We start from the raw sequence: 12644 nt of genomic DNA, 5'->3' as shown, positions 1-12644 counted from the left end.
ACCCCCATAAGTTTCATTAGTATAATCTGTAAGTTTCATTAGTATAATGAAATTCATAGTAAAAGTGGGGGTTATTGGAAGTGGGAAAAACTCATCATTTGGGAAGAAACTTCAAAGTATCTTTTAGAGATTCAAAATATCTTTGTTTACTTATGTAAGGATAATCCGATTTGGTTGTTTCATTTCATATGGGGCAACATGTGCTTTACCAAGGAGCTCTTTGCACAATAGAAAGGAGACCAAAATAGGAGGCATAGCCATGGTAGATGCAATAACTCTCAGAAGTTCAGGAAGAAATGTTGTTATTATAAAGTCTGTAGATCACAAAAAACTTTTAATGATCACAGCGTGTACCAGGCTGAATCAAACCAGATCTGCAAAGTGGAAATGTTTCATATAGTTCATATGTATAAGGAGAAGTTTTCACATCTAAAAAATGGCACACTAAAGCTTAAGAGCAAGGATGGGAAATCCTCCCCACAATTCCCAAGGGGGGGGGGGGTGCATGGACGCTTACTAGCAGCAGAGTGGGCATCATTCCATTTTTCCTTCTCTCTTCTGCCCGCCTTGCTTTTTGCACATGCCCACTCCATTCACACCTCACTCCTGAGCAAAACTGTTATTCCCACAGGCTCCTGTTATATATTCAATGGAATCTTACTGCCCACTTACTGCTAAGGACACGATGAACAAGAAGGCTCTAATGTTCCCCCTTCATCATCCTCTTCCCCCAATTTGGAGAAAGCAGCTGAGCAGCAGAACAAGAAAGCCTGGGAAATTGCTACTTAGCCAAGCCTCAACTTCCTTGCATTTAAACTGCTTCCTACCAAGAAGCTAAGTAATATACCTGCAATATGAATTTAAATCCCTGTAATGCTCTGGTGATTAGTGGGAAATAGCTTGGTCTGTGTAGAAGAGAGGACCAGGCCTGATGGTAGAGGCCAATGGGTAGATGATCAAACATACGAGTAGCAACTAATCACAATTTCCCCACCCCAGCTTCTGAATTTCTTCAGAAATTATCTACAAACTATGCCAGCAAGGTGTTGGAATCTTGTTTACCTTTTCAGTGGACCCTGATACAATTACTGTTCCCATCTGATTCATGGCAAGACTGTAGATAGAATCTTTGTTTCCACTGAGGGAAGAAGCTAATGAAAACAAAGGAAATTTAATTTTGGATACAGTTTTTCCAACAGGAATAAAATACATTTCAAGCAACTGATTTAATGACAGCCAAAGTTAAAGGTATAGCTATTTATTTTATTTTTATTTATCGTGTCAGGAGCAAACCAAACAGTTGTATTGCATTTTTTTACAAACAAACAAACCACAAAGTTTGCAAGCTTGGTATAGCTACCGAGTAAAATAAAATTAATTCACTGCCCCCGGTGGCGCAGTGGGTTAAACCCCTGTGCCGGCAAGACTGAAGACCAACAGGTCGCAGGTTCAAATATGGGGAGAGGCGGATGAGCTCCCTCTATCAACTCCAGCTCCTCATACGGGGACATGAGAGAAGCCTCCCACAAGGATGATAAAAACATCAAATCATCCGGGCATCCCCTGGGCAACGTCCTTGCAGACGGCCAATTCTCTCACACCAGAAGCAACTTGCAGTTTCTCAAGTCGCTCCTGACACGACAAAAAATAAATAAATCACTGCTTGTAATATGTTAAAATATTCAATTTCAGCAACTGTTCAACCAGAAGAATACTCTCTATAATGTGTCTTCCCATCCATGATTTAAGTGCGGGTGAAATGTCATTCCATTATGTCAGCACACTTAAAGAAATCCAGAATCTTAGGAGTTATAAAGAGCTATTTTACATTAGAGGACACATATAGATTTCATACCAATGGGATGGGGAATGTAGTGTGTAGCCTTCTATATGATAAGGCAGTAATCAGTACCACAATACCCCCAGATACTATACTTAACATTGCTGAATGGATTGCAAATCCTTCACCTTTTTCCAAAAACTAACTGACCTGGGAATCACTCAAAATAACCACATGGAACAATGGGTTTCTGCGGAAAAAAAAATCCTCATATTCCAGGAATGTATAACTCTTTTAGGTCTCACGTTTTAATGGTACATCTTTCACTAGTTCTCAAAATACCAAATTACACTTAGTACTTGTTTTAAAACTGACTTAGCATACCCTTCAAATACCTATGGACACCATTTCCAATTGTTTGAGGACACTTATTATATGATACACTACTCCTTTTTAGTGACCTACACACTGCTCTAAAATGGCTCTAATACTAACAACTTTTTATACATTATCCAACTGATTGGAAGAAAGAAATCAGTACAAACAAATTGCTGACTGGCAAAATCTTCTCCAAATAAGGAAAAACATGTTTGTATGGATTCCACTTATACTTTAATTCATGTGTATACTTACTTGTGACAGTATTATTTGAGGCAGTCAGTGCTGTTAATGTATTTACATCCCAGAGGAATATCTGTCTGTCCAACCCAGCTGATGCTACTAATTCTTTATCTTTTGCATATGCTAAGGCTTTCACATAATCCTGCAATAAAGCATGTAGACAAATGTAACTAAATGGAAGTAGTATGACGTATGCAACTTTTAACAGTCTTTGATTTGACAACAGCAATTGTTACTTATTGAACTATGTACATTACCTTATGAGTCCTTAGCGTTGACATGCAAAATCCTTTATGCGCATTCCATACTTTAACAGTAGTGTCAGATGAAGCAGATATCACTGTAAGGAAAGTGTCACCGAAGTTTATATCTCAGCAATAATACAAAAAATATCAAAACTAGAACTTGAATTCTGTGTTATTGGCAAGCAACTTCATGTTTAAACATTACTACACTAGAATACACACAAAAATATAGAAGACCTGGAGAAACCAACAAATGGACAAAAAACAGAACATTGAAAATTTCCCTTCCCAGCTACTGTAAAGGTAAAGGTAAATATAGTTGTTTCGTAAGATACTCTCATCAATATAGCTACCAATTAATGCTACATTTCTGGTTATTTTTTAGGTGTTGCACTCAGTATGTTTTTTAGGTGCTGTACTCAGGACCCCGACTCTGGAACTCATTGCCCAGAGAGATCAGGAAAGCCCCCACCTTAGAAACCTTTAAAAAGAATCTTAAAACCTGGCTATTCCATTGTGCCATTGGAGAGTAGTCACACAACCTTAAACTATTGCTCCACTCAACGCTATTGTCCTTGGAGTATACTCCCCCCCCCCCCCCGCCCTGGTATGAAGGCCTGTTTCGTACATCCCCGTTTCTTCGTGAGCTCTCCCTCACAAATCTGCTCCTCTTTTATCTCACCCTGAGTTTTAGCATTTTATCTTGTACACGCAGCCCACTCATTGTGATTGTGGATATTGTATTTGTATATTGCTTATTGTATGCATGTTTTATGTATTTTATTGTGTTGATGTTTGTATTGGTTTTTATTTTATTACAATTTGCTGTTTGGGCTTGGTCTCATGTAAGTCGCCCCGAGTCCCCGTTGGGGGAGATGGTGGCGGGGTATAAATAAAGTTTATTATTATAATTTTATTATTATTATTATAGGTTTATCTTGCAGGTTTCATTTTACAGTATTTTTCACAGGAATTGTAAAAAAGCTTTTTATATTTTTGTGAAGCAGTATGTCTATTCAGCTACCTACTTTACATGGCTATTCTTTAAGTTTAGAAAAGTTGAGAGTGAACTGTTCTGATAATATTGAATATTAGGATAGACAAAGAAAGATGCAAGTAACAACTCACATACTGTTTTAAAAGTTACTTACAGGTTTTGCCATTACAACAGAGTACAATGTCATTCACCCAGTCTGTATGATGTTCCATAGAAGCTATATAGGGGTCTTGCTGGAATTAAAAAAAATATATAGATTGTAAGTTTCTGCTCCTATTTCACCGGAAATTTCAAGTCCAACTGTAACTTTAGTCAGTCTCCTGAGGCTACTAGTGACCTCTATATTTCAGTGCAGTTACTTTCCAAAGCAAGGTGAATGAAAGAACCTTAATTAGTACATTTGGGAAAGAAGCCAGACATGATATCCCATTATATTACTGCCAGTATTTTAAAAAGCCACATCCCAACTCTAAAAAAGCAGATGACTCTGCACATCTACAGGGCTTCTTCTGGGAACTGGTCTATTTCCTATCAGTCAGCTCACAAAACCACTGTAGCTTCTTTCAGTTCCTGATGGTCATCTTCAAAAGCATATAACCCACAATCCCGGAAGACGCCAGGTGAAAGAGTACTAAGTAAGCTTATAAAGTGCTTGAAAAATGTAATAGTTAATATTGATTTTAATGTTTGTTTTTAATCACTGCCTATTTTGACTACCTCCAACATTCTAAGGATTATTATTCACACAAAAAATAATACGTGGTTTACCTTGTGCTGGTTGACACTCCATATCCTGATGATGGAGTCTCGGCCTGCTGTAAAAAGTCTATTTAATGCTGGGTCCAGCTGCAGTGCATTTACTCCATTCCGATTATACTTCTCCACCTCATCTCTAATTACATAGGAGACCTAAAATGTGTTGACAGAAATCCAAATAAAACATTAAGAAGCAACAGAGATGCATTTCACTCCACCCCATTTGTTCTCACACTTTCTATTTGTTCCAACAGTATAAAGGCTTTATAGCATTCTAACCCCTCCACACAAATAACAGACGAACTGAGATACTTTAAAATTGTCACAAGATAGTAAGATATCCATGTTAAAGTGAGGGAAGATTACTCACTTCCTCAGCTTTGAGGCATACATCACCAAAAGTAGATCGACACATTTTACAAAAGCGCCATAGTTTATAAAAATGACAGCTCGAGAAAGACGCTTGATGAATGGAATATTTTGCATTAAACAAGAACCCAATCATGTCAATTCATTATATGCTGCATGACCATACAAATTTGCTCTTTAAAAGTGGAGTGTGAAGGATCCACGCCCCCATGGCTGAGTAATATGGGCATTATGCAGTCTCACTATATGTTTCTATGGACACTGCCACAGAAACACATTCAAGAGGATGGCAGCAAAAAGCAGCCATTTCATATTGAAAGAGGGAAAGTGGGGAGCACATAACAAAATGATTTGCACTCTGAAAAGTCAGTAATCAGACTTTGCTCCTTTGCATATTGTATAGACTGGAGGTTTGGGGAGACCCTGAGCAACATGCCTTCTTATGGGCATGGTCCCCTCATTATTTCTGCAATGCACTAGACACTACCAAAATAGGCCAAAACCTATTTTTCTCTCAAGTACCCCATTTAGGACCACTCCCTCCTGAAAACCTATTTTCATATGATGCTGCAAATCTCATACATTCTCTTCGGAATTCTCTTTCCCCTCGATACCAATTCCTCTTTATGTTCAAGCAATTTTTATTTTTCCAAGTTATTGAAGTTAGCTACTGAGAGCCAACAAGTTGTTGTTTGAGCACAGGATTACGACTCTGAAGACAAGGATATGAATCCCTGCTGAGTCATGGAAACTCACTGGATGACTCTGGGCAAGTCATATTTACAAGAAAGCAAAGGCAAAAAACCCCTCTGAACAAATCTTGCAAAAATACCCTGTGAAAGGCTTTTCTCAATGCTGCTCTAAGTCAGGAAAAAAAACCTGAAGGCAGACAACAAATGCTTTGGTACATCCCACTCGTCATATGGACTAATTTCATATTTTAGTCTTCTCGGTTTCAGTTCCATAGAAGCTGGCAACTGTGTCCAATCACAAGAGCAACATTATAGCTCTTCAACCCCGTCAAACCAGATTCCTCAGGCTCTAAGCAGAATTTATACATTTTAGGAACAATCAATTTCCACAATGGCAAGGATCATTGGAAGAGGAAATTTTGCTGTGGTTCACATAAATTCTCATCGTGGAAAGATCATGTATTTAGGCATTAAAGGAATTGTTTAACCCTCCCCCTGCCCACTGAACATATTTCAAACTTTACTTCTTTTGTGCAGCAAAAGCAGTTTATATAGGTCAGACTTCCAAAGATGTGAAAAAAGCATTCTGAAAGCAGATGGTACTCATACATATATAACCCACTCAATTTCCATGCAAATCTACCAGCAAAAATTTGGAATTCATGTGTCTTAATTTTCAATAACACATAGAACAAAACATCTATATCTGCTTTCTGGGACTTAGTGGGATATCTAAATGAATTCTTTCCTGCATACAGTAATGCTCTAGCAAGTACATGGCTGCAACATCTCGGTTTACTTTTCATCAGTAATCAATGCTATATTTATTACTGATTAAGATGAAGACCAATTTCAGCAATTCAGTACAATTTGAATTCCATGTACGATTTTAAATACAAAACTATTTTAAAAGCACGGTTTCTTTAAAAACATACTCTAATTAGTAGTTCTTCAATGACTGTTTACATAATGTGATATAATACAATTAAAACAATTTGAAAGAGAATGCCGATTTTCAAGAGACAATTCCCTCTAGATAACTGATAGTATAAACAATCCTGGAGCATTGAGAGGGGTATTGAGGGTAGACCTGGCAGAATGTTACCACCTTCTGATGCAAAATAGGAAAAATTACCAAGTCCAGACTACTTGTCAAATATTTGTGTTTTCCTTCTACATGACATCAAAATTTACAGTCTCACACAGGTAACTAAATTCCACATATCTGGAACACAACTTTTGGAAGCTTTTAAAGAGAAATACTTCTTTGATTTGAAAAAGATGCAGACAGACTATTACGCATTCTAATGTGCAATCTAACTAATATGCTTTACAGATACAATTACCTCTACAGCACTGTACTATATAATATGGACAGAGGCCATAAGTCCACTTATTCCAGCATAAATGCCACAACAATGCAACAAATGGCTGCTGATGAGCAGAAGTAGCATCAACAGCAATGTGCAATTTGCTAACTATTGGGATGAAACTCCAAGAAGTCGCATGCTCATTTAAAAAATGCTAGAAAGATTCAGATGCAATGCTTTGGTCAGCAATTCAATTTTACCGGAGCAATTTTACCGGAGCAGCAAGTAGGAGCTAAAGATAAGCCCAAGGCTCAAGCAGATGCAAGATTCTTGTAGAAACTACTCTGAAAAGTCATTTTCTAATGAGATAGTACTTAGTTAAAGTCCTAATCAGATGGGCTTCCCTATGAAAGATATTCCACAGTGTATACATACATATGTACATGTACACACACACACACACGAGTGGAACAAAAATCTTTGCCTCCTATGTCATACAAACGTTATGAATAAACATATAACAGCAAAGTTGCTACAGATCATAGCCTGAACTATCCTCTGAGCAAAACTACAGTTCAACATAGTCACCATCAATTTGTACACACTTGAGCCACTGTTTAACCCAGGCATCAAAACTATTTTGGAAAAATTCAGGGTTTTGCTTCATGACCCATGATTTTAAAGCTGTTTTGACATCATTCAAGTCACTGAATCTGAAACCACGTAGGCTATCTTTTTGGACCTTCCTTCTTGGTGGGAAATGCCCCTCGACTCCAGAACTCCCTTTTTCCCAGGGAAGATGGAATTGCCCCCCTCCCTGCAAACCTTAAGGTGGCAGGCTAAAACCTTTTTATTGAGGCATGCTTTTAAGGAAGGTTTTTAAGATTGTTGGAGGCTGCTGTGATGGTGGGGACGAGAGAGAGAGACAGAGAGAGCCTTCTTGGTGGTGGCCCCTCATCTCTGGAACTCCCTTCCCAGAGATATTTAGTTCTTTAGTTCGTAAAGAACTAAAGACGTGGATGTTCCATTGTGCATTTGATTAAACAACTCCCTTGAGTGTTGGCTCTAATCAATGGGCTATGTGACTGCACCTTGGTGATGCACTTTTAAAGTTATAACATCCCTGTTATAATCTGCTCTATCCTTATATTGCCACACAATCTATGCACTTTTCTGATTAGCCCTTTTTCTAACCTGTTTGCACTCCAGCCCGTCTCCCACAATGAGACTTGAAGTATGTCCTTGGTTGTTGCTTATGATGGTTGCTTTATTATTGGTATAATGTAGTTTTTATGTAGTTTTATATTACTGTTATATTTTATATGCTATGTTTTAACACTGTGTTACTGGGCTTAGCCCCATGTAAGCCGCCCCCCGTCTCTTCAAGGAGATGGAGGCGGGGTATAAAAATGAAGTTGTTAGTGTTGCTATTATTATTATTATTTTACTGACACAAAACCACAGTATGTCACAGCAAATGAGATATATGCTGGATTTCGTATCACAAAATCACAAGTCGAACACTTCCCAAATGTCTAGGACTGTGTGATGTATTTTCGAATGGTGTGTGCAGATCCAAGGAAGGTGGCCTTTTGCAGTTGACAGATTGTGATTTTAACAATGTTTATTGTTTCCAAATGCCAGCTGAGATCTTTTGGCACGGCACCCAGTGTGCCGATGACCACTGGGACCACCTGTACTGGTTTATGCCAGAGTCTTTGCAGTTTGATTTTGATCCTGATAACGGCTGAGTTTTTCCTGTTGTTTTTCTTCAATTTGACTGTCACCTGGTATGGCGACATCAATAATCCAAACTTTTTTTTCTTTTCCACAATCATGATGTCTGGTGTATTGTGTTACAAAACTTTGTCAGTCTGGATTCGAAAGTCCCCCATTATTTTTGCATGTTCATTTTCCACTACCTTTGCAGGTTTATGATCCCACCAATTCTTTACTTCTGGTAGGTGGCACTTGTGACATAAGTTCCAGTTAATAATTTGGGCAACAGAGTTGTGCCTCTGTTTGTAGTATTATTATTATTATTATCGAGCCAGCCTTAAGAAATGGGGCCACAAAGTGGGGTCCAAGACATGCGAGAGTGGAGAAGAGAAAACCACAGACCACCTACTACAATGCAGCCTGAGCCCTACTGCATGCACAATGGAGGACCTTCCTATAGAAACACCAGAGGCACTCCAAATGGCCAGCTACTGGTAAAACGACATTTAGTATAATACCAAGGTTTTGTTTTAAAAAAAAAACAAAAAACAAAAAACATTGTTTCTTAAATACATTACAACTCTACCCTCGGTTCACTTCTGATATGATAAACACAATAATCGCAAGGTGAAAATCCAAAGTGTTTGTACTACTGGCATGAGCAAACTTTGGCCCTACAGGTGTTTTGGACTTCAACTCGCACAATTCCAAATTGTGTGAGCTGAAGTCCAAAACCCCTGGAGGGGCAAAGAGAGAAGACCTCCAATTGAGGATTTGGTAAAAGGCTGATTCCCCCTCCCTTTAAAGGAGCAGCTACTACTTTTTCGTCCTTGTCGGCAGCTTGGGCGTCCCCCAAGACTCATCGCTAACGCTTGAAGCTCAGACGTCAGCGGTGGCGGGGAGGGCCTTCCCACAATTAAAACTTGTGCACCAGCTCGTGAAGTCAGATCTGATCATGGTGGTCCATGCCTTAGTCACCTCCAGACTGGATTACTGCAATGAACTCTACGTGGTGCTGCCCTTGAAGACGGCTCGGAAATTTTAATTGGTTTAACAGGCTGCAGTCAGGCTCCTAACTGGAGTGACTTACAGAGAGTGGTTAACCCCTGTTTAAGGAGCTCCATTGGCTGCCCTTCATTTCCGGTCCCAATTCAAGGTGCAGGTTCTTACCGACAAAGCCTTGAACGATTTGGGACCCGTCTACCTATGCGACCACATTTCTGTTTATGTACCCACGCGATCTCTTTGTTCATCTGCGGAGGCCCTGCTCTCGCTCCCACCCTCTTCGCAGGCCTGATTGGTGGAGACGAGGGAGAGGGCCTTCTCTATGGTGGCCCCCCGACTCTGGAATTCTCTACCTAAAGATATCAGACAAGCTCCCACCTTGGCAGTCTTTAGGAGGAGATTGAAAACATGGCTGTTCCAGTGTGCCTTCTCTGAATGAAGAAAATAATGCCCGATCTGACCAATTTCCTTCCATATGTCCTCTGAAGCACTTTATCTATCTGTTGGATTGATTCCTCCCATATCACTCTTTAAAACCCCCCATGCCTAGACATACCCTACTCTGTACACATCCAGGGTTTTAAAATTTTAATCTACATCTGGTCTTGCAATAATGCTTTTAAATCTTTTGTGTGCTATTGCTTATATGTTTAACTGTATTATTTATATTGTTTTATTTGCTTGCTTGTTTATTGATGTATTATTGTATTTGTATTTGACGGGCTTGTCCTCATGTAAGCCGCCCTGAGTCCCTTCGGGGAGATGGTGGCGGAGTATAAATAAATATTATTATTATTATTATTATTATTATTATTATTATTATTATTACTAGTTGTCCTCTGCCATGCAGGTGCAATTGGTGGGGACGAGGGAGAGGGCTTTCACTATGGTGGCCTCCCGACTCTGGAACTCTCTACCTAAAGTTATCAGACAAGCTCCCACCTTGGCAGTCTTTAGGAGGAGATTGAAAACGTGGCTGTTCCAGTGTGCCTTCCCTGAATGAAGGAAATAATGCTTGATCTGACCAATTTCCTTCCATATGTCCTCTGAAGCACTTTATCTATCCGTTGGATTGATCCCCCCATATCACTCTTTAAAACCCCCCATGCCTAGACATACCCTACTCTGTACACACCCAGGATTTTAAAATTTTAATCTACATCTGGCCTTGCAATAATGCTTTTAAATCTTTTGTGTGCTATTGCTTATATGTTTAACTGCATTATTTATATTGTTTTATTTGCTTGTTTGTTTGTTGATGTATTGTTGTATTTGTATTTGATGGGCTTGTCCTCATGTAAGCCGCCCTGAGTCCCTTCGGGGAGATGGTGGCAAGGTATAAATAAAGTATTATTATTATTATTATCATTATCATTATTATCAGCTGTCCCCTGCCACACGTTGCTGTGGCCCAGTCTGTATATAAGTGTTTTGTGTGTGTGTGTGTGTATATATGTGTTTGCGTGTATATAATATATATATATATATATATATATATATATGTGGGTGTATATATGTGTGTGCATATGTGTATGTGAAGATGTGTATATGTGCATATATATTTGTGTGTTTATATGTAGATATGTATATTGTGTATATGTGTGATTGTCTATATGCATATTTGTGTTTATATATGTGTGCATGTGTATATTTGTGTGTGCATGTGTACATGAGTGTGTGTGCGTGTGTGTGTATATATATATGTGTGTGTGTATATGTATGTATGTGTGTGTATATATATATATATATGGATATAAGCACTTTATCTATCTGGATTGATCCCCCCATATCACTCTTTAAAACCCTCCCATGCGTAGACATACCCTACTCTGTTCACACCCAGGGTTTTGAAATTTTAATCTACATCTGGGTTTGTAATAATGCTTTAAAATCTTTTGTGTGCTATTGCTTATATGTTTAACTGTATTATTTATATTGTTTTATTTGCTTGCTTGTTTGTTGATGTATTGTTGTATTTGTATTTGACGGGCTTGTCCTCGTGTATGTGTGTGTATATATATGTGTGTGGGGGACCCGTTGGGGACCCCTCCCCCCCAGCACCAACTGCCGCTCTGGGCCAGAGCGAAGAAAGAGGGGCCAGGGGACAGTTCCACCTTGTCTCCTGTGCTATTCTAATAATATGTTATAATATAATATATTGTATATACATATAATATTTATAATATTGTAATGTAATGCAATATAATACTAGTAATTGTTTTTAAATGCATAATGATTTTGTATTCTGTATATCTAAACTGTTGTAAACCGCTCTGAGTGGCTTAAGGGCTGAGAAGAGCGGTATACAAATAAAGTAAATAAATAAAATATGGATATGGATACACACACACACACATATATGGTATATTTTTGGGTTTTTTAAGTCAGTTCTGCTAGGAGTTTTGTTGGTTTTTGTAATTTTTGGGGTGATGAACACTCATTGCCCTTCATTTAGGGCTGTACTGTCCAAATTGTACTGTTTGTTAGGGCTGTACTGTCCAAATTTGGTGTCAATTCCCCCAGTGGTTTCTGAGTTCTGTTAATCCTACAAACCAGCATTACATTTGTATTTATATAGATTAAGGTTGAAAGGAGGAGGAGAAGGAGGAAGAGGAGCGAGGGAGAGAGGCAGGATGCTGAGGGAAGTTCTCCCGTTGCCACGGACAACGGAGGCCCCTGGGTCTTCCCGCCAAGCCGCCTCCCTCCTCTCCTCCTCCTCCCCGCACCTTGGCCCTCTTCCCCCTTCTCCTTCCTCCTCAGGGTCCAGGAGCCGGGCCTCGACCCTCCTAACCCTCGCCTCCCCCCCTCCGCCCTCGCCGGCCCTTCCTTTCGCCTCCCTCACCTGTACTTTCCGCCGCCCGGCCGTGTTCTGCCTGTGATGAGCCGCCATCTTGCATGTTGACACTCCGTCGTCATTTCCGGGTGGGGGGGAGGGGGGAGGAGGAGAGGCGTCCGCCGGCCCGGAAGTCCCGCCCCCGCTTGGTCTGGCTCTGCCTGTCAAGGGCTTCCCCTCTGTTCCTCAAACAAGCAGGCGGGAAGAAAGGGGCGTGGCTCCTGAGGGGTTGCTATGGCAGCCGTTATTACGAGCGGGCGCGGGGTTTTGCTTTTTCCCGTTTCTCTCTCTCTGTCTCTCGCGAGACTTGACTAGTG

At 39.8% G+C, this 12644-nt stretch overlaps 1 protein-coding gene across 1 annotated transcript in view; it reads right to left on the bottom strand.

Annotated features, from left to right (window-relative positions):
* WDR48 (WD repeat domain 48) overlaps nucleotides 1-12432 on the bottom strand; it is a 29566-nt gene extending 17134 nt beyond the window's left edge. Inside the window, exons 1-6 of the mRNA XM_060782625.2 lie at nucleotides 12337-12432; nucleotides 4412-4552; nucleotides 3798-3876; nucleotides 2659-2741; nucleotides 2414-2543; nucleotides 1063-1151 (exon numbers count right to left, since the gene is read on the bottom strand). Coding sequence (XP_060638608.1) covers nucleotides 1063-1151; nucleotides 2414-2543; nucleotides 2659-2741; nucleotides 3798-3876; nucleotides 4412-4552; nucleotides 12337-12384 — 570 coding nt within the window. The 5' untranslated portion in view covers nucleotides 12385-12432. The remainder of the gene's footprint in view (nucleotides 1-1062; nucleotides 1152-2413; nucleotides 2544-2658; nucleotides 2742-3797; nucleotides 3877-4411; nucleotides 4553-12336) is intronic.
* Between the last annotated feature and the right edge of the window lie 212 nt (nucleotides 12433-12644).

This window comes from Anolis sagrei, chromosome 6 (genome assembly GCF_037176765.1).
Source record: "Anolis sagrei isolate rAnoSag1 chromosome 6, rAnoSag1.mat, whole genome shotgun sequence".
NCBI lineage: Eukaryota > Metazoa > Chordata > Lepidosauria > Squamata > Dactyloidae > Anolis > Anolis sagrei.
The sequence above is the reverse complement of the archived record's forward strand: the minus strand, read 5'-3'. Positions and strand labels throughout refer to the sequence as shown.